Source organism: Saimiri boliviensis, chromosome 8 (genome assembly GCF_048565385.1).
Source record: "Saimiri boliviensis isolate mSaiBol1 chromosome 8, mSaiBol1.pri, whole genome shotgun sequence".
In the NCBI taxonomy this organism is placed as follows: Eukaryota; Metazoa; Chordata; class Mammalia; order Primates; family Cebidae; genus Saimiri; species Saimiri boliviensis.
Window position 1 is genome coordinate 106,711,489 of NC_133456.1, and position 27,873 is coordinate 106,739,361.

The following is a 27,873-nucleotide window of genomic DNA, read 5'->3' on the forward strand; positions in this document are numbered from 1 at the left end:
CAAATGCATGAACAATGAACTATTTTAAAAGGAAAGTAACATTTAAGGCCGGGTACAGTGGCTCATGCTTGTAATATCAGCACTCAGGGAGGCTGAAGCAGGTGGATCACCTGAGGTCAGGAGTTCAAGACCAGCCAGACCAAAATGGAGAAACCCTGTCTCTTCTAAAAATACAAAATTAGCCAGGCATGATGGTGCATGCCTGTAATCCCAGCTACTGGGGAGGCAGGAGAATCGCTTGAACCTGGGAGGCAAAGGTTGCAGTGAGCCAGATCGGATCATGCCATTGCACTCCAGCCTGGGCAACAAGAGTGAAACTCTGTCAAAAAAAAAAAAAAAGGAAAGTGACATTTAAAGGAATTGTTTATAAACCTTTGGTTAATCTTGTTCGCAGGTAATGAGGACTATATCAGTACTTTTCTGCCCTTTTTATAGTCTTACTGGAAATGACTGTAAAACGGAAACAAAGCTAAGTCATGGTAAATAGAATGTCAAATGCCCAACCTATTTTGCTAACAGACACTGATGAACTAAAAGAGAAACAAGTATTGTCTAAATTTCAGGTATGGGAGAAAAACGCCTGAGATTACCAAATTATCTATCACAATCTTCTTATGTAGATACTGAAAATGATGGTATCAATATAATATGTACAGTAGATTTACACTTTACAGTTGATCTATTACCTTTGATATTTGTCTTACACTGAAAACAAATTCTGTCATTTTCAAGAAACCAGTATAATGAATAAGCTAAATGTTGACTTTAAAGGAACCCTTAATAACTTCTTTAGTTTCTATTTTCTCACTGCTTAAGTTCAGCATCTGAGTAACAAAGATAACATTAAGTACCTAAGATCTTAAAGGCCCATTACATTCTATTAATAAAACAAAACTACATGTTTACTGAAAATAGTCTGTTTTTTCTTTGCCTTCCAGTTTTACACTTTTGTTCAACACAAAAAAAGTGGAGATGATCAAGTAACTACATGGTAAAACACTGATTTTTTAAAAATCACATCTTTAAACCCATAAGAATCACAAAGTATGGCCACTGGGGACAACCTGTAAACCTGCAACTCTTAAAATGGACACTATGTGACTGAGTTTTCATAAAACACAAATGCCATTAAGAAAGTATTTTTTCATGCTGGGCGTGGTGGCTCAAGCCTGTAATCCCAGCACTTTGGGAGGCTGAGGTGGGTGGATCACGAGGTCAAGAAATCAAGACCATCCTGGTCAACATGGTGAAACCCTGTCTCTACTAAAAATACAAAAAATTAGCTGGGCATGGTGGCGCGTGCCTGTAATCCCAGCTACTCAGGAGGCTGAGGCAAGAGAATTGCCTGAACCCGGGAGGCGGAGGTTGCGGTGAGCTGAGATCGCGCCATTGCACTCCAGCCTGGGTAACAAGAGCGAAACTCCGTCTCAAAAAAAAAAAAAAAAAAAAAAAAAAAAAAAAAAACCCACAAAAGTATTTTTTCTTGACACATTCTACAAAAAAAATTTTTTTTTTTTTTTTTTTTTTTTGAGACAAGACTCTCACTCTGTCACCAAGGCTGGAGTACAGTAGCATGATCTTGGCTCACTGCAACCTCCACCTCCTGGGTTCAAGTGATTCTCCTGCCTCAACTTCCTCAGTAGCTTGGGAATACAGGCATGTGGCCACCATGACCGGCTAATTTTTTTATCTTCAGCAAAGACAGGGTTTCACCATGTTGGCCAAGCTGGTCTCAAACTCCTGACCTCAGGTGATCCACCCGCCTCAGCCTCCCAAAGTGCTGGGATCACAGGTGTGAGCCACCATGCCCAGCCCCCCATTCTGCAGTTTTGGTTAACAGACTCTGAGGCTACAAACATGTAAACAAGGAGTAAAGTTGTGATAGCAATATAATGAATAAAGTCTAGCTTCTCCCAAGAAAAAGATAAAGATTACGAACTGCTGCATTCTTGAAGTCGGTTCAATTTCACCCAAGCTTATTTTAGGTAATCAAAGCCTGGAGCAATGAGCTTAGGTAAAAATTAGGAATACTGAAAGCTAGATTTATTTGCTGCATTTATCTTCACTTTTGACAACATTAGAAATCTCAGACTCAGACAAGTGTAATTTTTCCTGATTGAGATTCAATACTATGCTGGAACCCTCCCACCCCCTTAAAAACTAATATATTCTATTTTAGTCTTCATAGGTTGACTAATAAAAAGGTCTCATAATTCAGGCACATACTTTGGCCAAGTTTAGCTTTATCACATCTAAAAAAAATTCATGTGTAACGCAAATATCAGTTCAAAAATAAAGATTACTTTTTAAGAAGAACATGCAGGACATATAAAAATAATTAAATCTGGTGGAAAGGAACTGTTACGCCTGCTTGAAATTGGGAAGATGTAATGTTAATGTACATTACAGTATTATTAGGTACAGCTGCTCTCCAGGCAGCTTGTTTTACTGTTTAGACCAGAGGTACTGAACACATTTCCTAATTCATGTTACTAAGAAGCGCCCTTAAACTGCTTCATTTCCCTTGCTTCGTACTCCAAAAAACCATCTTGGTCCCACTATCCTGTCCTTTTAAAGCAGCATAACAACTAGCCATGCTGGACTTGTAGAGAGAGCTCTTTGGAGATTTTTCTTCTAGAAGATTAAGAGGTCTTTTAAGAATTACAGGTTCAGACATACACTCATCACAACAGTCTAGATTGCTTCAAAATATGAAATGAAGCTGAAATTAATTTTTACATTTAATTGTATATCTTAAATTTCTATATCATTGAGATGCCAATATTTTAATGAAAAAGTAGAAAATAGAGTATAAAATTCACTATCACCTATTTATCTTAAATACACATACAGTGAATATTAAAACAGGAATGACAATATAGTAACAAAAACTGGTAGATTTGCCCAATAATTCTACTTCTCCAAATTTGAGGTGTATGGCAAGTTGAATGTTTGATCTCTCAGCAATTGTTAAATTATCAGCTTAACAGTTTCAAACACTGCTGGAGTCTTTTCTCTGTTCACATAGACCTAAGTACATATAAACTGAGCTGTAAATAGTTTGCCTTCCATTAGTTTGGTCTCTAAGCACTAAATATGTAGACTTCAAGTCAGTCTATGAGACCCAGTGACCCTCTCTTCAGAGGCATCAGTAATACATTTGGCAAATGTTTGGAAACATGAATTGTAAATTAACATAGATATAATTTTGATAATAAGAGTCCCAAATACATATTTTTAAAAATGTCAACATTAGGAAATAAAATTATAATTATCAGCTCTATTTCCTGAAAATTCAGTTGAGGTAACCTCTGCAAGTCACAGCTCCACATTTACATACAGTTCTGACCCTCTTTTTGGATGGGCTGTGGTCAACAGAATCTGAAGACAGATCTCCATAACCTGAAGACACAGAAAAAGAAATACAGGAGAAAGAGAGTTAAGACTATTTAGAATGAATTTGAGATTTTCTATTATATTAGCTTTGTTATTAGTGTTAGAGGGTACTTACATGCTCAAGACCCTTAGAGTGAGTTAACTCCCAAGGAAATGTAGTTAGTTCCCTTTGAAATATTTACAAATAAATGTGAATATTCAGAGTTAAATCATAATAAATTGTCGAAAGGATGATGTGGCCTAATAACAGGTAAAGGTTATGTTGCTAGCCTGTATTTGTGAAAAAGGATTTCTGAAATGATAAAACTCACTGGGAATATCTAATAACACCTTCATTTGACACAGTATACGAGCATAGTATTTAAGAGGTTAAGCAATGGCAATATGTAAAAGGGCATCATTTTTAGACAAAGAAAACATTTATACTGTCACAATAAAGCAAAGAGAATTAAATGTTCTTTGTAAAGGCCAGGTTCAAGTAGGAACAAAATAAATTTTTATGTGATTTAAATCATTTTCAATCTTTTAAATTATATCTCTTAGTAAAAATTTAAAAATGTAGGCTTATCGTTTTGTTTTTATTTTTTTTGAGACAGGGTCTCTGTCATCCATGCTGGAGAACAGTGGTTCTATCACGGCTCAACGGTAGCCTTAACCTCCCTGTCTCAAGCCATCTTCCCACCTCAGCCTCCCAAGTAGCTGGGACTATAGGCACGTGCCACCACATCTGGCTAGTTTTTTCATATTTTGCAGAAACGGGGTTTCGCCATGTTGCCCAGGCTTGTCTTGAATTCCTAGGCTCAAGCCGAGAGTGCTGGGATTACAGGCAGGAGCCACCATGCTTAGCCCACAATTAAAAACAAGTATGTAAGGAGTATAAAGAAAAGATGGTGTAATAAATGAATCCGTTTCCAAAATGGAAGTTCTGAAAAAAGGAGGCAACACAATGTAGAACCATTCATCAGCCAAAGATCAGGCAGACCTGGGTTCTAGTGTTAGCTGTCAGATTAGCTTTGGACCTTACTATAACAAACGTAGTGTCTCAAGTTTTCATCTTTAATATTAGTTGGGTTCAGATATCTAAGGTCTCTTCCTAGTATGATTTAGTTCTTATATTGAAACTATACCAATGAGACTGTACTTGAGAAGCATACCTTTCATTTGATAATCAAAAGTCAGCTCTTCTCCAGCATTTATGGTTCTCGTGGAAAACAATGCTATTCGGGGAAGACGAGTATCGAGGTTATCAATGAAAACATTGAACACCTGAAGATTTGGGTCGCACTAAAAAAAAACATTAGAACCCATTTAAGTAAAAACTGTGTGAACAAACCCCTCTACATGCCATATAAAATGTTTACTTTCCTAGAGATTTAGCTTAAGTTCCACTGGAAATTAAGTTGCTTATTGCTTAGAGGTCTTTGAGGCATGTGCATGTAAAATACTGTTTTCCCTTATAAAAATCTCAGACAAGTATAAAATAGAGAAAATAAGAAATCCCTATATATCCACTATGTAGCTTCAACAATTAGAAGACCTGGGCTTTACTATTAGCTGTCAGATAAGCTGTGGACCTTCAGATGACAAACTTAGTGCCTCAGTCTTATTCAACTAGTCCCAACTTTTTTTTCCTGGAGAATTTCAATGCAAATCCCAGATATTATTATTTCACCTGTAACTATTTCAGTAAGGCATACGCTTTAAAGAACTAGAATAACTGTTACAAAATAAAATCTGGACTACAGAACTCAAATTTTACACTGCATGGAGTTGAACTGCTAAAACTTTTGGTCCAAACTGTTAATATGCAAGAAAAGAGATATAGTGAGTCATATTAAGAAATCAAAACTGTTTAATGGTCCTTGGATAGAGTATCTCTATTTTGAGAGTATCTTAAATTTATCATTAAGAAAAAAATTCTTTTATGTTTAATCAGAAAACAAGGGACCAGAAGGTCTCTGCTAATCATACACTCATTTCTTACTACGCAATCTATCGGAAGTTTAATGCAGTCTACTTCCTTTATATGTTCAGCTATAACTTACTTACTGAGACACATTTTCCTTATGATCTAAAAAATGAAGATAATGTCAACCTCACAAGCCCAATATTGTATTATCCACTTGGTACTTAGTAGGTAACCCAGAATTATTAACTTCCCTAATTTTTGGGAATAGTTTTTATAGAGTCCAGGATTCTGCAGTTAAGTTCCAGCTATATTCTAAATGCTTTCAAACATTAAAAGGTAATGAAGAATACTAACTTAAAATTTAGAAAAATAACCCTACTCTACAAATCTTTAAATTTTATAAAAAGTAAACATGTTTACATTTAAAAAAAATACATTTACCTTTAGTTGTACATCCTAAAATTTAGTTGTGTTAACTTCCATAAAGAAACAAAGTTGTGTGTGATTCTTGCACATTTCACCTCTTAATTGCTGTGCTCACTGTGATATTAAAATAATACCTACCATACAAAGTTTAAGTGAAGTAACACATGTAAAGACTTTGGCAAAATACCTGCTATTAGTATTTGGTAGGTACCTCAATGTTTAATTTTCCTAATACAGCAATAATACCATAACTTAACAGATGCCACTCTCATTGTAAAATACATATTTTGGAAAAATTAAAAGGATATGTAGCTTAAAGACAATTAATCTTTAGCCATGGAAAATAGTACTAGGTGAAATCGTTAGTCATGTCTAAAGTTTATGTCTTCTTACGCTGTGATTCACAAAATGAGACACGTTGCCGTATCGAGCTGCATCCACTGTGAATTCATCAGATTCATAGTCCAGATCAAAGAGATATGTGATTCCTTTATTGTCATATAACTGTCCCCGTCTTTCAGCTTCTTCACTTGTGATTACCTAAACGGAAAAAACTACAGTATATTATGTAGCTATTGCTGAACTAAAGAAGCATTCATCTACATACCTATTAATATGTGAATGCCTACAAATATTCAAAAAGTAAGAAATTCAAGGGTCATCAAAGCAAACATTCACACAAACTAAGACTCAGATGGAAAGAAGTGGGAAAATGAGGACAGGAAAAATGCTAGTGCAAAAGATTACTTTTTTTTTTTTTTAAGAGGGTCTTTCTCTGTCACTCAGGCTAGAATGCGGTGGTGCCATGACTCCCTGCAACCTTCAACTCCTGGGTTCAAGTGATCCTCCTGCCTCAGCCTCCTGAATAGCTGGACCTCAGGTGCACACCACCACACCCAGCTAATGTTTTAGTTTTTGTAGAGATGGGGGTCTCACTATGTTACCCACACTGGCCTGGCACTACTGGGTTCAAGTAAGCCTCCAGCCTTGGCTTCCCAAAGTGCTGGGATTAACAGTACCCACATGATTTATGACTTTTTAAGGAGGATTTGAGACAGTAAGTTGAAACACTGCATTACTTTCATTATAATTAGGATGTTCAAAAAGCTATAGCTCTCTACAGGACACAACTGAATGTTAAGGACTAAACCTGCAACTATATAGTCTAAATATGATCCAGGCACATTTTTCCTGTAACTTATCTATATGCAATTACAAATGGAAAATTGTTAAAAATACAGGGGAGAAGCTATATTAACTCTGGAATGGAAAGCTTTGTTTTGTTGAATAGGTTATTTTCATGAAATTCTGTAAGTCCAAAATCATAATCTATAGTTCTGCTCTTAAGAATACAGTTTTATGACATGCTCACCTGAGGAACCAAAAGTATCTAAAGTACTTTATGTTAACAACCAAATTTGGCTGCTGCACTCATTAGGAATGCAACTTAAAATTTTGGTTAACGAAAAGAATAATTTGATTATGCAAGATCTTGTATACTGAATAGTAATTTACAATAATTTACCACTGTCTTAAAAGTATAAGAAATTAAAACAGACATCTAATTTCAGAATTCTAGATGAATACAGATAATTATAGGTGACCCAATTCCAACTAAAAAAACCAGAGTTGACAACTTCAGATTTGCAGCCACACTTTTATCTTTCTAGTTACAGCTCAACCCACTCTTCAGTTCTAAGCAGTGTTGTGCCATGGTGAAGACTACTGATTCTGAGCTTTATATCTTGCTTATTTTATTACTATGTGACCTATGCAACCTTGGGCAAGGTGCTCAATTTCTTTCTCTAAAATAATGGACATAATGGTACTCTCTTTCAAAAAAAAAAAAAAAAAAAAAAAAAGTACTACCTGAGTTGTGGAGAGGATTAGTGAATTAATATATCAAGTGCTCAGAATAGTATGTCACACATGGCAAATACTTTTTACATTTACACACACACACACACACACACACACATATATATAAGATTTGCATAAAGGTAAATTTGTTAGTATTTGGTAGTTTTGAGAATGGTCTTCACAGTTCAAAAATGAGTTACAGATGCACAGTCTAATTTTCTTATGGATGCAATAGAGGCTTTTGCATGTATTATACAATACTCATAAATACACTATCTTTCATCTTGATACAAAGTAGAGTTCTGCCAACTATACTTAACCATATTTGGTCAAATAGATGAAAGAAATTACAACTTTCACGTTTTAAATATGAGTTTCTTCTTAGAACTTTTGGGTAAAAAAGTTGTCATATTTTAAATTTTACAAATGCTAGCTTTCATAAGTAGAAACGCGTATTTGTTGAAAGATGACTATATCGAATTGTTAAAACATAAATCATTTATGTTTATTTCTAAATATGCCAGTGAACTCTTCTAAACCTGAAAATGAATTTCTTTTTTTTTTTTTTTTTTGGAGATGGAGTTTCGCTCTTGTTACCCAGGCTGGAGCGCAATGACCCGCGATCTCGGCTCACCGCAACCTCCGCCTCCTGGGTTCAAACAATTCTCCTGCCTCAGCCTCCTGAGTAGCTGGGATTACAGGCACACACCACCATGCCCAGCTAATTTTTTGTATTTTTAGTAGAGACGGGGTTTCACCCTGTTGACCAGGATGGTCTCGATCTCTCGACCTTGTGATCCACCCACCTCGGCCTCCCAAAGTGCTGGGATTACAGGCTTGAGCCACCACGCCCGGCCTGAAAATGAATTTCTACATATCTGCAAATGAAAATATCAAAATGTACCAAATCTGTTACAGAGATAAAAAGGTAATTTTCTAAAAGTACAAACCTTAAATACCCATCATTTGCTACGTGGCAAATTAACGTACCTCTCCAACATATTCCATGACAAAACTCATTCTTTTAATCTTCACAAGGGTCTTCACACCCCAGCCACGGCCATTGCTAGTTCGAAAGATGCAAAGTGAATACTGTGTGCCTTTTTGCACAATCCTATTAGGACAATCAGGTCCACATTGACACCTTGAGTTGCATTCATAGATGGGAGTACCAGGTGGGATTTTAATTTGCTGGTTTTTATTATAAGCCAAAAGAACTCCAGCTTCAGCAGGACAACATTTTTCAAAGAAGCAATCTGTGCATGAACAACCAAAGGTGGCTTCATTGACTAAGCTGATTCCAGGAGCTGGTTTGTATTCATTAATGTAGTAGAAGTCTGAAGGTGGGCCCTCTAAATCAACCGTATTTTCAACAAGTATCATCCCTTTATGATTCTTCCTTCTGTTGAGTTCATCTTGCCATCTCTGCAGAGCTATCCTTTGTTTAGCCTTCTTCACAATGTAGTCAGCGATGGCAGGTTTCAAAGTTTTGTTATTGTCTTTTGGAGTTATTGCTTTGCCTTTATTTACCTGAGATAAGTAATTATGCTTGTCATTAGAGAACTGCTGAAGGAGTAACGGGCACTTCAGATTGTGCAAAGGTTCCCAAGTATTTGTAGAATCTGGCCATCCTTTCCATTTAACAAGGTAATATTCCATATCCTTAAAATACAAAAGAAAATAAAATGCAAATCAGATGGTTATTTCCCAGTTTTAATGAAAATAATTAAAAATCGTAAAGAGTAAGGTATCCATCACCATTTTTCTTACTAATAGTTCAGAACATGTAGTCACAGGTTCCTAACACATGAAGTACAAATCATACAAATGAAACAATTTTTCCTTGTATTACATAAAGAATTTAGATATGGCATAACATGTTTGATAAGAGGCTAAAGAGTTTTACCTGGAAAAAGATAAAGGTACTGAACTTATGAATATGTTACTAAATGGTGATTTCGGTTAAACAGAGATGTATTTTATTTTGATCATGGAAATAAGATGGTCCCAAAGCTAGCTAACTCTTTATGACTCAGGTTAGTGGCTTACTTGGTCAGCATAGATGAGGCATTCTTAATGTCCATACTTAATATCATACACCAGATACAAGGGAACTCATTTCTCAACATAATGGGCATACATTCTCTAGATGTTCTAGAGAGATGAACTGTCCAATACAGTTATTACTAGCCACATGTAACTACTGAAGACTTGAAATGTGGCCAGTCTGAATTGAGATGTGCTTCAAACTTAATACACACTGAGGCTGGGCACGGTGGCTCATGCCTATAATCCCAGCACTGTGGGAGGCCTAAGTGAGTGGATCGCTCAAGCCCAGGAGTTCAAGACCAGCCTGGGCAACACAGGAAAATCCTATCTTTAACAAAAACACAAAAATTAGGCAGCTGTGGTGTGTGTGCCTGTAATTCCAGTACTAGGGAGGCTGAGGCATGAGAGTCACTTGAACCTTAGAGGCAGAGGTTTGGTGAGCCGAGATCTCACCATTGCACTCCAGCCAGGGCTACAGAGCATGAGACTCAGCCTCAAAACAAAACACAATGTAAAAAAAAAAAAAAAAAAAAAAAAACCAGTAAATTTTGAAGACTTAGTATTATACAAAAAAAAAAAAAAAAAAAAAAAAAAAGAACATTAAGTATCTCTACCTTTAAAAAAATCTTGATTATAGGTTGAAATAATATTTTGGATATAATGAACAATTACATTTGTAGATGTTGAATGGTGTCTGCAGCTTACATTACACTGCTATTGGACGGCTTTCTTCTAGCTGATTTAGACTCACCCATGACTGGATTACATAGCAGGCACTTAAGCCACCAAAGAATATTCTAATTTATTCCTCAGACTGGTGTTGGCCATGATGCCTTGACAACAAGGCAGCATGGTATCTTGTCTTTTTACTCCAATTACTATGTTTCCTTTCCTTGAAGTAAGGTAATGCCACGTTCATCTTAAGTTTCCTTTTAAAAAGGCAGTTAAGGCCGGGCATGGTGGCTCACGCCTATAATCCCAGCATTTTGGGAGTCCGAGGCAGATGGATCACTAGAGGTCAGAAGTTCGAGACATACCTGGCCAATATGATGAAATTACAAAAATACAAAAAATTAGCCAGGCATGGTGGCAGGAACCTGTAATCCCAGCTACTTGGGAGGCTGAGGTAGGAGAATCACTTGAACCCAGGAGGTGGAGGTTGCAGCGAGCCGAGACTGTGCCACTGCATTCCTGGCTAACAGAGTGAAACTCTGTCTCAAAATAAATAAATAAATACATGCAGTTAAGTGTGTCTAATAAATTTTGAAGGGAAGTGAGTGATTTTTTTTTGTCTTCTGGAATAACATATCCACATGCCCAAGCAGTAACATTAGATCATAAAATGTCTTCTGAAATAAAAAGGTGATTAAACTGCACTGGACAGTTACATTATCATTTTAATTCATAGCTACTGACAAATCTTGTTAATTGAGATAACTGCTTTTCCCTGAAAAAGTTAAGACAGTTTTTATTACAAAGGATGTCCATGACACTTGTTTTAATAGTCATAATGGATTAATAACAAAAGGTCTAAGCCATGTGGTATCTGCTATGTTGCTGAGGCACAAATTGGGCTGAGGAATACCATGACGCAGCTGTGCAGGAACCAGGCACCACCCACCCAGGAGTGGACTTATTTTATCTCCACTATCTGCATCTTAATGTCTTGTTTCATTATATCCTATGCAACAAGCAATATTCCTTGTGAATTTAAAGAACTTTGCTTTGTTCTGAAAAGTGGTCAAAGTTTTCTTCTCTTAAAAAATGTGATTAAATGATGATGTGCAGATATGCACAAAAAGTATAATTCTGTGGAAATACATATTGTGGTTCCAGGGGGAAAAAAAAGCCTAGACATGCATTTAGGTATTTTTCAAATTAAGCCCCACTAGGGCCTAAGGATTTCTCACTCCTTTCAAGTCACCGCTACAATTCAGGACTGCTGTTAGCAGATATCTGTTCACACTGTAGCAGATATGAAATCCAACTGGCAGCATCTAATTTCTCTAGTCCTCTTAATTCTAAACATTTAAAATATTTCTGATGCTAGAATAAAGCAATACAACCTTGGTCTTTTTTTTTTTGGCTGCAGTTTTTCCTATCATAGCCTTGGGTTATGCCAAATGTTCCCAGCAAACAATGAAAGAAATAGAAATGGTGGATTTAAGTCATGATTAAATCATCCAGGAACACTAAAAACATCTGCCACTGAAGTGATTTCCAAAATAATTAATTGTATTTAATTTTAGATGAATTACTTGCATTTTAAATGACCAAATTTTGTATGCTAATTACATTAGTACCTATTTGAATTTATGAACAGGAAATATGCTTATGAAACATGAATGCTTACGGCAGAATAGTAGAAAAATATTAGTAAGATTTTACTTCAACTTGGTAGACTTTTATTTTATAAGCATGTTTTATTTTTACAATCCAAAAAAGACATTTCCACTTTGAAAAATTTTTCAATCACTGTAAGACACAAATTCAATGAGCTAAAATGCCAAATAAAAGCTAAAAGGTTCATAAGTTTATTATATCTATCTTATTCTCATACGTAATCAACTGTTGATTACCTAAAGAAATGAATCCAACTGGTAAAAATGATTCATAAATCACTCCCATGTAATTTGGAATACATCATATGAAGTTTTTCTCCAAGACATTTCCCAGCTGAGGCAGGTGAATCATGAGGTCAAGAGTCTGAGACCAGCCTGGCCAACATGATGAAACCCCATCTCTACTAAAAATACAAAAAATTAGCTGGGCATGGTGGCAGGCACCTGTAATCCCAGCTACTAGGGAGGCTGAGGCAGAACAATCAGTTGAACCTGGGAGGCGGAGGCTGCAATGAGCCAAGATCATGCCATTGCACTCCAGTCTGGTCAACAGAGCAAGACTCCCTCTCAAAATAAAAAATAAAATAAAATAAAATAAAATAAAATAAAATAAAAATAAAGGACATTTCCCCCCATCTCTGGTGTCAGTTAAAGTCATTCAAATATTTTAGAATCTATAAGTACATGAAAGTTTGGTCACAAAGGGGTATGAGGAAATATATTACTAGGCTTTAGGAATAAAACCTCATTGGGAAAAGGCAGCAGAAACATGTGAAATAAATTGCAATGTAAGACACTATCACCAGAATATGAAGAGGGAAATCAATACAGGTCAATCAGAAAGGGAAGAGAGAAAGCAGAACACACTACACTGTGAAGGAGTGAGAGCACTGACTGAGTAGGGAACATGGCAGAGATGATGAAAAACACGGGCAAAAGCTGGGAGCTAAGATTTGCATGAAATATCCAAAAAATAGTGAAGAGATGGAACTGTCTAGCTTTAAGGTTTGGAATGCTGAAACAAGCTAAAACTTGTAATGCTAAGGCAAGAGCAAATTTTAGACAACCGTAACACTTACTTGGCTGAGACACTTGAACTTTATTGTAGGCCAGTGGTTCTTAAAGTTCTCAGAAACCATGGTGCCTCCGGGGGAGGACATTTAACTCCATCTTGTTAGTCAGGAACAATTTTACAAATATATTAATTGCCAAACCCATGGACTCTTCAGCCCTCCTCTTATTTGACCTCTCTAAGGTAAGAGCCACCATCTAACCATTTCTTAAACTTCTTCTCGCTCCTCTGTATTTTCCTTGCTGAGACTGCTTCCCCTGCCCATCACTCACACAATGGAGACACTCAGGACCCTGTCTGGCGCCCCTTTTCACATAAACATGTTTGTCTCTTTTGAGAATCTGATGAAAGCAATGGACCTTTCTCTAACAAAAACCACATATAAAACATTTTGGGTAATTTCAGGATATTTAGATTCTGGATTTAGAGATTTCCTACTCTGATCTCTTTGGACAACCTCGTCACCCCATGGATTTAATTATTAATTATATGCTGATGACTCTCCAATTTTATCTGCAACCCAATATATCCAATAGCCTACCGGATGGTTCTTAAAGCAACCTGTCCACATGGAACTCACTACTGTCCTTTCACATTGGATTATTGCTGTATTCCTCATCATGGTGAATCTTACCTGTCCACCTGCTCACACAAGCCACAACCTAGTTTATCTCAATTCCTTCTTCTCCTCAATCCAATCATCACCAAGTTTCTTTAAAGATGGACTTCTTCCTGTCTCTATTTCTATAACGTTAGTCACTTCAGGCCCTCAATTCTTCCCTGTATTACTGTATTAATCTTCCAACTGGTTTTCCTACTCCAGACTTACAGCTTCAAACACTCTATCCTTCTTTACCATAGAGTTTTCTGTAAAAACAAAAAATCCACAGAACCAGTTATTCTGCTGTTTTTTGGTTTAAAAATTGTTAATGGTTTTCTATCCTGCCTAAGGAATAAAGTTCAAAGTTCTCTTTTCAGAAAGCAAGCCACTCTGGAACTGCTCCCTGATGCCTCCCTGGCTCCACCTCCCGTGTTGGCCTCATTCACATAACACACGCTACTGGCCACAATGAACAACATGTGAGTCCTTCTGATGCCTTTGCTTCTTTGTTCACAAAGTTCTCCCTTATTACGAGGGCCCTTCCCATTGCCCAATGAATGCTTGTCTCATCTTTTAAAACAGTGTAACTATCACTTCTTCTATGAAGTCTTTCCTGTTCCTCATACCCAAAACAAACTGATCACTGCCAACTCCTTTTTGTTCCAATTTCCAATTTAAACTCTAAGTTATTTGCGAGAAGGGATGGACTCTTATTCTTTATAGGCCCCAAATGAGCAAAACTGCCCACTGTAGCTTAGGCTCTGACTAAATGTTTCTGAATATATAACAAAAAAATCTGAGAACCAAAAGGTATGCTATATACAAATCACAACAGTAACTGTATGAATTCTTAAAGGAAATAAAAGCTGATAAACTTGGAGGAAGTAATTCATAGATTCTCAATATTTGTCGCCTCCTGTCTATAAGCCAACAAGTGGCAGCAAACACCAAAACTCTGGAAGACAAAAAAAAATTCACCTTTCCACTAGCTAATTTTTTCTGCCAATTTTGAAATAATCATCATATTCAATATGAGTATTAAAATAACCTGAATCTGGCTGGGCACAGTAGCTCACACCTGTAACCCTTGCACTTTGGGAGGCTGAGGCAGGCGGATTGAGCCCAGGAGTTGGAGACTAGTCTAGACAACATAGTGAGACCTTGTCTCTACAAAAAAAATAAAGCTAGCAGCATGTGGTGGAACATTCCTGTAGTCTCAGCTACTCAGGAGGCTGAGGTGGGAGGATCACTTGAGCCTGGGATGTCAAGGCTGAAGTCAGCCAAGATCAGGCTACCGCAGGCAACAGAATGAGGCTCTATTTTTAAATAAAAACTGGAATTTGATTATGAAAATACCAGTGGTTCCATGGGAAGCATAGTTTGAGAACTATTAGAGTCAACGGAAAATCACTGAATTTTCATGGCAGTTAACTGATAAGAGTAGGAAGTATAAAAAGTGAGCCACAGGACATTGTTAAAGTCTTGTTCTTCACAGAACTATCTTAAACACCCAGTTTTGTCAGAAATTATTCTGTATGAAGGGGTGATGTAGCAACAACAATGCTGCAGAAAAATCACCTTGTATTGAGACTAAGTACTACTACAATTAACACCATTAGTTCAATTTGACCCCTGATATAAATTCTTTTTTTTTTTTTTTGAGACGGAGTTTCGTTCTTGTTACCCAGGCTGGAGTGCAATGGCGCGATCTCGGCTCACCGCAACCTCCGCCTCCTGGGTTCAGGCAATTCTCCTGCCTCAGCCTCCTGAGTAGCTGGGATTACAGGCACGCGCCACCATGCCCAGCTAATTTTTGTATTTTTAGTAGAGACGGGGTTTCACTATGTTGACCAGAATGGTCTCAATCTCTTGACCTCGTGATCCACCCGCCTCGGCCTCCCAAAGTGATAAATTCTTGATACTAACAACCCTTTTGTTCTCCACCACAGAATTCTTTCTATTTCCAAAGTTGGCTATTACAGACCTCCTCCACTTTGCTCAAGGTCCCCATCCCATACTTCCTGTGTTACTTTCAGTGGCATATGACCTTTGTTCCTAATGCAAAGAGAAAATGGAAACCACTAGGCATAAACTGCCTTATCTTCCAGCCTTCCATGGCCATGTAGCTAGAGAGAAGGTAGATGGAGACAAAACAGGAGAGAAGCACTTCCTCAGGCAATTCTTCTTGTCTCTTCAGTATCTCCCTCTGCTGGTTATCACTAGCATTTAAACAGGCTCCATTTTTTAAAAGCAAAATAAAACTAAACCTCCTTTGAGATATAAACCCTTGTATATGTAGGGAATCTCTAAAAGCCATATTAAATTGCTAAGAATCAGAGACTGAAACTAGGTAATGGGGTAGATGTCAGTATCTGACCTTTTATAACGTTCACTTTTTAAAATTACATGCATATATTACCTCCTCAAAATTAAAAAAAATTACTAACACACTGGTCTTTTAAAAATTTTTTTTTTTAAAATTATAATCACGCTTATACCCACGTAGCCCCTTTTTCTTAAAAGCTAAGATTCATGGAAGAATTGTCCATACTACTTGACTCTACTTTCTTACCTCCAGTTCATTCTTTTTTTTTTTTTTTTTTTTTTTGAGACAGAGTTTCACTCTCGTTGCCCAGGCTGGAGTGCAATGGCACAATCTTGGCTCACCACGACCTCCGTCTCCCGGGTTCAAGCGATTCTCCTGCCTCAACCTCCTGAGTCGCTGGCATTACAGGCATGCACCACCATGCCTGGCAAATTTTGTATTTTTAGTAGAGACGGGGTTTTGCCATGTTCGCCAGGCTGGTCTCGAATTCCCAAACTCAGTCTCAGCTTCCCAAAGTGCTGGGATTACAACAGGTATGAGCCACCATGCCCAGCCTGGTTCATACAATTCATTCTTTTAGCTCTTCTCAGAGGCTGCTCTAAGGGCATCAATAACCCTTCATTACTAAATTTAGTAGATTCTTTCCAGTTCTTTGACTTGCTGTCTAATACTCTCCTGTTGATATCATCTTTTCCTCTGGTTCCCATGATTTACACTTTGCATCTTCTGATTGCCTCTCTTCCTAGTGTCTCAGTCTCTGACAGTTCTTCCTACGAGTGCCCCCACCTACTCCTCAGGGTTCATCCTCAGTCCTTGTTCTCTGCAAACATTTGCTTTGCTTGGGCTACTCCAATTGCCTCTTGCCACCTTCAACCCATTGAGGGCACAACAGCCAGAGTCATGTTTTCAACAGATACATCTCGGCATGCTGCTTCCCTGCTTAAAACTACTAAATGGTTCTCTATGCCCTTAAGAGGAAGTCCAAAATCCTTTCTTCAGCCTATGAGGAGCTGTACTCTCTGGGGCCTGCCCATCCTGCCAGCCTCATCACGTTCCCTCCTGCTCTCTACTCACTATTCCTTGAAGGCCCTCTTTCTACTTCTTAAAGAAGTCAGGCTGTCTTCTGCCTCAAAATCTCCCCCACATATCCCTTTCTTCCTTTAGTACTAAGTTGAAACATCAGTTCCTCAGGGATACCTGCCCAATCTCTCCAGGATAAGTTAGATCTGTCACATCAGCACTTACTGCAAATACAGTAAGTACTTTGTCCAACTGTATTTAAGGTATTTCTACCCTCACTAAACGATAAACTCCACAGCATCAAGGACCATACTCCGATGTCACTCACTGCTCAGATTCCTAGTTCCTAGTGCAGAACATGGTAGACAGCCAGTAAATATCGGTTGAGTTCACAAATAAGAAACTGCATCCACTCCCAAGGCTTCCATCTCCATCTTTTTGCCAATTACTTTAGGATCCGTTTCCAATTAGATCTCACTATTGATTTGAGCCCCACTTCCAATTGGTTTAAGTTCTGCTTAAAATGTCCTCAAGAAAGTAAATTTGGGCCAGGTGCGGTGGCTCGCACCTGTAATCCCAGCACTTTGGGAGGCTGAGGTGGCTGAATCAGAGGTCGGGAGTTTGAGACCATCCTGATCAACATGCTGAAACCTCGTCTCTACTAAAGATACCAAAATTAGCCAGGTGTGGTGGTGCACACCTGTAATCCCAGCTACACAGGAGGCACATTTTAAGTGGAACTTAAACCAATGGGAAATGGGTCCCCAAACCCAGTCTAGTTTCTTCTCCGGCATTCCTAGGGAACAGTAATACTGTCTACACCACTGTGCAAATCAGAAACCTGTATTTTCCTAGACCTGGCTTCCTCACTGCCAGACCCCTACCTAACCCTCTGACCACAAGCCACAGACATAAATTTTACATCCTTATTTTTTAAAAAAAAAAAAAAAAACAGAAGAACCATGCACCTACTCTTCCTGGCCATTGTTAATACTTTAGTCCAAGCACCGTTGGTTCTGGCCTGGTTACTATGACAGCTGTACAGAACACACAGCCGTGCATGTGTTACTCCCCTCCCTACCAATCCCCTTTCCTGTTTGCAGAGAGAACATTCTCTCAATTACAAACCTGATGTATTACTCTCTTTAGAACTTCCCAACTAATTCCCCTTTGGAATTTGCCTTTGGATGGCTGAAAGATCCTTCACTCACCTGTCATTCTTTCCCACATCCATCTCCTACCACCTCATTCTCTGGACAGAAGCCACACTGGATTATAATACCTGCCTTTTCAGGCTCCAACTGGACATCACTTCTGGGAGCTTTCTGTGACCTACCCAAGGTGCACCTCCCACAGATCTTGTAATGATGTTTGCCACAGTACTTTTTATATATCTACACTGTAATGGACTATTTATTTGTCAAACCTTCTCACTAGGCTGTGAGTTCATTATAGTAAGGGAGTTTCTTATTAATCTTTCTATTCCCAGTGCCTAATGCAGTGCCTGCAACACAGAAGAAACTAAAACATTTGTTAAGTCTATGAGAAAAAGAGAGTTAGGTCTATGAGAAAAAGAGACACGAGTCAACAGAATGCTGCTATCATCTAAGCATGAAGCCAGGAGGGCCTAGTCTAACGGTGAATGCAGGCCCTAGAAACACGACTGAAGCAAAAGACAATTCAATTAAATGACCACTGACCAAACACCTGTTCTGTACCAGGACTACGATGAGACATAGTTCAGGCTGCAAGATGTGGATGATTTAGCAGGGAAGATGAGATACAAATAAAACTGTAAAGTGTGAGTTCTACAACAGTGGCAAGAATGGTGCTTTGCAAATCCTGAATATAAAGCAACAAATTTTGCTGGAAGTGTGGAAGGTTAGGTGGTTCCCCAATAGGTGGTGGCCTTTGCACTGAATTGTGCAAACTGTGTCAGATTTTGCGAAGCAGGGAAGAGAAATGGTAGTACTCTGAAGAGGGAACTGGATGAGAAAAGGGGACACAAAAGTGCATGATATGTTCAAAGAATGAGGATATCAGCTGTGTCTCTTCTTCAGCTATGATTCCAATGCTTAGAACAGTGCCTAGCTCATAATAGGTGCTCAGTATATCTTAGCTAAATAAAATAATCTATAAATAGTTCAATTTCAGAAAATAGGATATATGACAAGAGATGAGGCTGGAAAGGTGGTGAGGGGCCAGATGATAAAGAACTTTGGTCCCACGCTAACGTGTCTGAGATGAGACTGGTAAATAGGGAACCATGAAAAGGTCTAAAGCAACGCTTGAATGCAAACATGGCTAGATTAAAGAAACAACTGTACTGGCATGGTGGAATATGGTACTGAGACAATGTCTTTCATGAGCTAAGAGGAAGAGGCCATGCAAGAAAAGGACAAGGTCATAAGATCTTTCACCTACTCTGAATTTGTAAAAGAAAAAGAAAAAAAAAGAAAAAAAGGCAGAGGTACTATGCTGAAGTAATGCTGGGTTATAGATTCAATATCTGTGCCAGGTAGAAGAAGAAATGGGGGATGTATGTGGGGTACTGAGGACGTAAGCGAGCCAAGGAAAGTCGCTTATTCCAAAGCAAGAAAAGAGATGAACTGATGAGAATGACGAAGGACAAACTAAACAGCAAAGATGATCGGAAGCTGAACTACGACACTCAGGATTCTGTATGAGATTCTTGGTAGCTTCCTTAATGCAAGCACAAACCCCTAAGTAACTACTAGTAATCCTCCCTGTGAAAGTATAGCAGGAACGAACAAGAAAAGACAAAGAGACAGAGATAACATAATCTGATAACCCATTAGAGTTAGAGGGAAAAAGAAATGAACTAAAGATATACGAAATCATCAGGTTAAGTGGGAGAATTATGCTTCTGTTAAACAAGATGGGGAATACTAGTACAGGATGCAGGTATGACGAAGAGAGGTGCAGTTTTGAATGTGAACTTGGGTACCTGCAGAGTATCCAGTTTGAAATGAAGCCCAGAAAGGGCTCAAGGCCTCAGAAAGACTGAATCATGAGCCAAACACATACACATGGAAACCACTGGGAAAGAGGTTGCCTACAGAGCAACTACAAGGTGAGAAGAGGGCCAAGAACAGGGCCTTGAAGACTATTAATATTTCAAAGGAGGGATGGATAAGAGGTAGTAAAGGAGGTTCCTAAAGAACAGTAAGAAAAATAGGTAGAGCCGGGGGCAGTGGCTCACGCCTGTAATCCCATCACTTTGGGAGGCCAAAGTGGGCGAATCACCTGATGTCAGGAGTTTGAGACCAGCCTGACCAATAGGATGAAACCCCATCTCTATTAAAAATACCAAAAATAGCTGGGTATGGTGGCATGCACCTGTCATCCCAGCTACTTGGGAGGGTGAGGCAGGAGAATTGGTTGAACCTGGGAGGCAGAGACTGCAATGAGCCGAGATCATGCCAGCCACTGCACTCCACCCTGGGCAATAAGGCAAAACTGCGTCTCAAAAAAAAAAAAAAAAAAAACAGTAGGTGGAAAAAGAAGTGGGGATAGAGGTAACAATAATCACAGTAAATGCTCATATAGTATAATTTCCACACGCCCTTTGTTCTCCGTGTTCTATCTATATTAACTAATTTAATGTGAGTAACACCCTGTGAGAATAGTACTATAATGATCCTTCTTTCACAGATGAAGAAACTGAAAGAAAGACTAACATGCTGAAGGAATATCACCCAACTTATAAATAAGAGCCAAAATGTTTAGGCAATCTCTCCACAGACGAGAGTTTCAGGTAAGAAAAGGTAGCCAACAGTGCTAAACGGGGAAAAGTTGAATAAGACGCAAGGTTTTCAAATTTGACAACTAGAAGGTTACTGAGGGGCACAGATCAGTATAAAGTGGGTTAAAAAGATAATAAGAAGTAGAAAGACAACTCACAAAAGGGGAGAAATTTTTTGCAAATCACATCCTAATAAGGGATTTGTATCCAGACTATATGAAGAACCATTACAATTCGATAATAAACAGATAAGCCAATTTTTAAAATGTGCAAAGGATATGACCAGACATTTTTCCAAAGATATACAAATGGCCAATAAGCACAGGAGAAGATGCTAAGCATCATTAGTCAGAGAGATGCAAATCAAAACCACAATGAGATACCACTTCACACCCACTAGGGCAGCTATCACCAAAAAGTCAGATAATAACATGTATTTGCCAGGATGTGAAGAACTGACTCTCATACACAGCTGGCGAAAAAGTAAAATGCAGTGCTTTGGAAAAGAGTCTGGTGGTTCCTCAAACAGTTAAACATAGTGTCAACATATGACCCAGCAATTCCACTCCTAGGTATATACCCAAAAATCAAGAAAACTCATGTGCACACAGAACCTTGTAGGCGAACGTTCATAACAACATCATTTGTAACAGTCCCAAAATGGAAAGAACTCAAATGTCCATGAAGTGATGAATAGGTTAAATGTGCTATATCCATACAATGAAATATTAATTGGCAATACGAAGCAGGTCCTAATATATTCTACAACATGGATGAACCGTGACAACATGCTGAGTGAAAGAGGCCAATCACAAAGGACCACATATGGTATGATTCCCTTTATATGAAATGTCCAAATAGGCAAATCTCCAGAGACAGACAGATGTAGTGGTTGCCTAGGGCCGAAGGCAGAAAGGTAACTGAAGAAGTCTGGGGGTAGGGGATGGGAGCTAAGAGGTTTTGAGTTTCTTTTTGGCATAATGAAAAGTGTTCTAAAATTGACCCTGAATATACTGAAAAATTTGTGAGTTTTTTTTTTTTTTTAATCCAATTCTTGCTCTGTTGCCCAGGTTGAAATGCAGTGCTATGATCTCAACTCACTGCAACCTGGGCCTCTAGAGTTCAAGCGATTCTCCTGCCTCAGCTTCCCGAGTAGTTGGGATTACAGGTATCCAGCACCATGCCTGGCTAAGTTTTGTATTTTAGTAGAGACAGGGTTTCACCATGTTTGCCAGGATGGTCTCGAACTCGTGACCTTGAGTGATCCGCCTGCCTTGGCCTCCCAAAGTGCTAGGATTACAGGCATGAGCCACTGTGCTCAGCATAAAAATTTGAATTGTACACTTACATGAGGTGAGTTGTATGATATCATGTGAATTGTATGTCAACAAAGCTGTTAAAAAAGTTAATGGGACATGCAGTGGTAGAAAAAGAAAACACTTGCATAAGTGGAGAAGCTAAAAAGATCTCTGAATGTTAGGTAAGATATGAATATGTTTACTGACTGTTTATCAGTGAAAAAAAGAGAGCTTGATATAAATAAGACACCACAAATGAAAAAGTCCTGCCAGGTACGGTGGCTCATGCCTATAATACCAGCACTTTGGGAGGCTGAGGCAGACGGATCATAAGGTCAGGAGTTCCAGACCAGCCTGGCCAACATGGTAAAACCCCAACTCTACTAAAAAATACAAAAATTAGCCGGGTGTGGTGGCACACACCTGTAGTCCCAACTACTCGGGAGGCTGAGACAGGAAAATTGCTGGTACCCGGGAGGCTGAGGTTGCAGTGAGCCAAGATCCTACCACTGGACTCCAGCCTGGGTGAGAGTAAGACTCCAGATCTCAAAGAAAAAAAAAAAAAAATTCCTAGAAGGGGTGGATAGGAAGAAAAAATAAAAATGGTGACACCTCTGGAAGTAAGAATGAGTGAATAGCTGGTGGTGAAGGTAAGTTGAGAGTTCACACATGAATGATCCTATTTTTCACTGAGGTAGGAGAGGGCTTCAGTGGAAAATGAGAAAGGGGTAGAAGAAAAAGCCCAGAAAAGTAATACAAGTTAGAAAACCTGATGAAAGGAATGGGAAAAGCAAGCAAGGTAAAAAGCTTGTCAAGTAGAACTGAGCAGTGTGAAAACAGAAATAAGTTATATCGGAACTGATATGCATGATTGTATAATATTCTCAGCTGGACTGGTCAGTCCACAGTTTGTAAACTGAGATGGCAGATCACTGGGGCTGAAAGATGTTGAGAGTGGGGGTGACATGCATGAGCATAAGATCCCACTGAGTGGGGAAGAGCAGTGATACTGAAGGATTAAGGACTTGAAAGAACTGGATTTAGTGACTAATTCAATACAGAAGACAAAAGAGGAAAATAAAAACTTAAACAGGATTCCCAATTCACTTATCTGATAGAATTGGTAGATTAATGTCCAAAACAGTTTTTGGAAAGAGAGGTAGGCTATATAGACAGATGAATTACTAAAAATATACAGTTTAGATCAAGAAATCCTTTTAGAACAACTCTGCTGTTTTTTAAGAGCAATAAAGGAAGGCTTTGAGAAGTTAAATGAGTTTGCTTAAGTCCTCAGGTACTAAACAAAAGCTGGAAATGACTTTGCAATCCAGGCCATTCTATTACACCTAGAACCTGACTAAATCTGGAGTTTGACAGGCTGGCAGGAAACACACACGGTGATGTTCCTGAGATTCAGTAACACTAAAACTGCTTTGATATGGTATGTCCATTTCAGGTGATAGTGGGGAAATATGATTCAGGAACAAAACAAAGACAATCGGAGATCAAACATCTGCTCTGGTAATCCACAGGGAGATATTAAAGAGTTGGATGTAGAGTGACACAAACACCTGAAAATATTCTAATGCAAGAACATTTTATGCTTCAAAATCCTCTCAATGCTATTTGGCAACACAGATGATAGGACATATAAATTTATCATGGCTTAGAATTTTAAACATGAAGAAGAGCTTTTCTTACTCTTAAGGTTCTTTTTATGTTACAGAAAAATGAAATACTGAAGTCTGATTAGGTCTCTTGTAAGGGGCTAGATATTTGCCTTACCTTTACTACCTTGTAGTCACACAAGTATTCCACCTCATAATTGTTTAGATTCCTTTTGGTGATTCCAATGGATTTACATGTGAGCTTTTCTTTTCTACATAATTCCTGAAGAGTATCAAGTGAAACTAGGCAAGGCACACACCAAGCTACAATAAGAAAATAGAATTCTTTACTAATGAAATAGCTACTCAATTAAAACAAAAAAGAGAAACTTAAAACCTCTATTCCCCACCTTTCAACAGGAAATTTTAGACTAAAAATTCCTATGACAAGAATCCAATTACGTGTCTTCAACATTAAGGAACTATTTTGTTAAACTGCTGTTCTTGGGTTTTCTCATGGATTTCTATTCTACCATGTTTAACTGACGTCAGGCAATTTCCATTAAGTTACCTGAAAATGTTTCATATCTGTAAGCTTTCTTAAGATTATATACAGATGCAGGTCAACAGAAGTAATTTTTATACTTTCACTGTATTCTACATAGACTAGAATGACTATTTTAATAAAATGTAAATCTTTAGGACACATTCTTAAAAACGTATCTAAAATACTTTAAAACAGTCTTTAATTTGTTAACAGGTAACTTTCATTTTTTTTTTAACTGGACAATATGAACTGAAATCCAAAATATATTTCTACAGTTACAAACTCCTATCATTACATGCCAGTTTTCTATTTGAAATGCTGCTTGACGTTTTCATTCCACTTATTTTACCCATACTGCAATAAACTGTCACCAAGGTGAATAAACTCAAGAGTTATTAAAAAAAAAAAAAGAGAGTATATCGATTTTTTTGTAATACTTACTGACTGTACTGTTTTTAAAGCCAAACTTTTAAAACGCTGTTCAATTTACATAAGCCATGTACCAAACTCAAATAAAATTACACATAATCATCATCAACCCTCCAGGAGTCAGAAACTAATTGTGTTGCAGAAGATGTGACCCTCAAATTTCTGTAAGCAGCAAGCTACCACACCAAATTTAAAGCATAAATTAACAAACACGTTTAGGAAAATGGGACAAACTTGGTGTTAGGGCTAGTGTCATGGTAAGCGCTAGACAGGATCAAAAGTTCTCTGCCCTATCCATCGCTCGGCCACCGAGCTGTGACTTTAGTGAGGTCTCAATCTTTCTGGCTGTCAGATTCACTGGAAAAAAATGGAGAAAATTGGTGTTACCAAACAAAATCTATCAGCAAACTCAAGCTTTACTTGGTAGCTCTCCAAGGTAGCTGTGTTCTGAGGTAATTTCAGGGAAGTGAGAACACTTGTCAGCGGCAACTTTCCTCATCTTCCCCACCTCACACAAGACACTTCATTGTCGGAAACCCTCAGACATAATTTCCACCATCGCACTGGCTGCAAACGACTCAATCCTAAAGCAATAAAGAGAAAAGTATTTTCCCCCAGAATATGTGGGGGAAGAGGCTGATTGCTCTGGAGTGGTCGTTCGGGGGTGGGGCCGCGATGGGAGAGAAATGAGCTCGTTAAGTCCCTCCCATCTAAAACAAAAACAAAAACACAAAACCCGAGGACGTTTTGTGTAAAGCTGACCTCATTACGCGGATCCCAGGTTCCTCTGGAGTATCCAACCAAGGTGTGTTTGTGCGCTTTTCCGAAACATTTTTATCTAGTTGAGGATTCAAAACACAACCCGCAATGGAAACACTCTCTGAGAATTTTTTTAAGTGAACATAAAAAACTGCAAACACGTGGTTAAAAACACCCGGACCGCTCGACAGCGTCCAGGATTGTAGAAAAAGATTTCATTGACAAAATTAAATAGTTCACGACCACCACAAACACGTTCCGCTACTTCAGTCACCACTGCCCATTCTCCAAGGAAGAAAAAATTCGGGGATCATGAGGTCATGACCCCAGCGGAGAGGAGGCGGGCTGGAAAACACCTTTCCACTCCACGACGCGCGGAAAAGTTCCAGGCTCTCACAGCGCGCGCGACACCGACGCGCCCCGACGCCCACGCCCACGCGCGCTCGGGGCCCAATTCCCCAGCGTCCACAGAATTAACGCCAAGCTCCCGGTGGGTGGAAGAGTTCCCGTAAGCCAGAGGCTGCAACCTCAAATACCCACTTTCTGGACGATTCTCCAACGAGGCACTCGACCTCCCAGCGTGTCCGCCTGGAGCGGGGGAGGGTTCCCCGCTTATCCCCTTTCTTAGCGCACAGGCGCCCCGACTTCCTCTCCCCCTCTGATATTAAGGTCCTGTTCACCGCGGCGGGCGTCGCTTCCCGCCTCCCACTTCAAAGGCTGGGGCGCACGCCGCACGCCCCGCTCGAACCGCCACAAAGGAGCCAGTCGCAGCCGGGACCCCGAGACCTCCAGCCGGGGACCGGCCGCGACGCCCAAAGCCGCCACGGCGACGCGGAGGGGGTCGGACCGAGCGGGCGGCGAGGCCACGCTCCGCAGCCGGAGCGCCCCGGGCTCGCGAGGTGCCCACCTCCGCGGCGGAAGCCGGCCGGGCAGGGAGGCGGGTCAGCGGCCTGGGGGAGAGTAGGCGCCCTCAGCGCGCCTCCCGGGGTCGGGGGCGCGGCGAGCGGATACCCGCCACGTCGCCGTCTGGCTGGCCCGCAGGACCGCCCCGCCGCCCGGGCCTGGGGAGCGTGCCTGGGAATGGGGAGGGCGAGGGGGCCGCGCTCCAGCCTCACCTCCTCGCGCCTCAGCCCCGACCGCCGCCATCTTGTGAAGCTTTCATTCAAACTGGCGCGGTCTGACGGGATAGCTCAGCTGGCCCGACGCCCCGCCCCTGGCCGGCCCGCGCGGGACTTGGGGGGCCGGGGTTTGGTCGGGGGAGATGGAACCCGCGCGGCGTCCTGACGTCACGGAGGCCGACCCGCGCCCCGCCGTGGCGGCCAACGCGCCTGCGCCTCAAGCTCGAGGGGCAGGGCGGGGCGCGCGCCGGGGCTGCCCGAGTCTCGGCGCTGTCCGGCGCCCTTTGCCTTCTCCCGGCCGGTTAGGCGCCTTCACGAGGGAGTACGTCAGCCCGGCCTTCCCGCGCTGCGCTTTGGCGGCGTCTTACATCGGCAGCACGCGCACACTGCGAGATCCGACGCGGACAGCGCGGACCTGGGCGGCTGGGGACTCTGCCCACCGGGTCCGGTTCCGTGGCCGCCGCAGCCCAGCCGACCGTGGTCGGGTTCCCCCCGCACCGCTCCCCTAGAGCACCGGGCCTCGGAAGCGGCTGCACGTGGGCATGGCTGGGGCGGTTCCGACTGGTTGGTGTGAGGCGTGGCCCGGGCAGCCAGTGCTGCCCAGCTCCCAGCCGATGCTCAAGTGTGGCACAGCGGAAACCAGCGGTCTCGAGCGGTGCTTCTCACACTTCCAGGGGCTTACGGGTCGTCGGGGGTGAGGGAGCTGGGCTTGGAATGCTTCGGGACAGGCTCTCAAACTGTCCCCCAGCCTGGAGTGCAGTGGCGCAATGACGGCTCGCTGCGGTCTCGACCTCCTGCGCTGAACTTGAGTGCGCTGGGACTGGGTCGGTCTGAGGGGGAACCCGGGCTCCGGTGTTGCTGACCAGCTCGTGAGCTCGGCCTGCTGGCGGGTAGCGGCCGGGAGAAGGGCGACTCCCACCTGGTCTCCACCCCCCGCCCCCCATTCTTCTGGCCGTCTCCGGATGATTGTTCTAAACAACCTAAAGCAGAAATCTTAGCGCAAATAACGAAAACTGGCAGAAAGCCGTTTGTTATCTACTAAGGACTTTAAAGAATCATGTAAAAAAATTACATAAACGTTTCAAAGCAGCACGTATAAATTCGAAATACTAGAAATAAACGCAGACCATTAAAGAAATGGTTAATGATTTGATTCCATTATTAAATGCTGTCTAGCCATCGTAAAAAGATGTTCATGAAGCTTTTACTGTTAAGCGAAAGCAAAACAAATTCCCCTGAAAGAGTTTTGACTATGGAAGAAAAAATATATAGGAAAATAACGAAATGTATAGCCTTTTTGGGAGTGATTTTCTGAACTTCTTGTTTTAAAATATTTAATCATTTTCTA

At 40.3% G+C, this 27,873-nt stretch overlaps 1 protein-coding gene across 4 annotated transcripts; it reads right to left on the reverse strand.

Moving 5' to 3' along the window:
* Positions 1-2,021: 2,021 nt before the first annotated feature.
* On the reverse strand, positions 2,022-26,697 carry SUV39H2 (SUV39H2 histone lysine methyltransferase). Of its 4 annotated transcripts, none has more exons than XM_039478583.2 (6): positions 26,523-26,697; positions 23,851-23,996; positions 8,582-9,253; positions 6,125-6,271; positions 4,551-4,680; positions 2,022-3,402 (listed from the first exon to the last, which is right to left on the reverse strand). In XM_039478583.2, the coding sequence occupies exons 1-6, from the start codon at positions 26,551-26,553 to the stop codon at positions 3,296-3,298; spliced, it is 1,233 nt and encodes a 410-aa protein (XP_039334517.1). In that variant the 5' UTR covers positions 26,554-26,697; the 3' UTR covers positions 2,022-3,295. The 4 variants fall into 4 exon arrangements, with proteins under 4 accessions (XP_039334517.1, XP_003930675.1, XP_039334518.1 ...); XM_003930626.4 differs by lacking the exon at positions 26,523-26,697 and adding an exon at positions 25,948-26,201; XM_039478584.2 differs by lacking the exon at positions 23,851-23,996 and having other exon boundaries at positions 26,523-26,695.
* Positions 26,698-27,873: the final 1,176 nt, after the last annotated feature.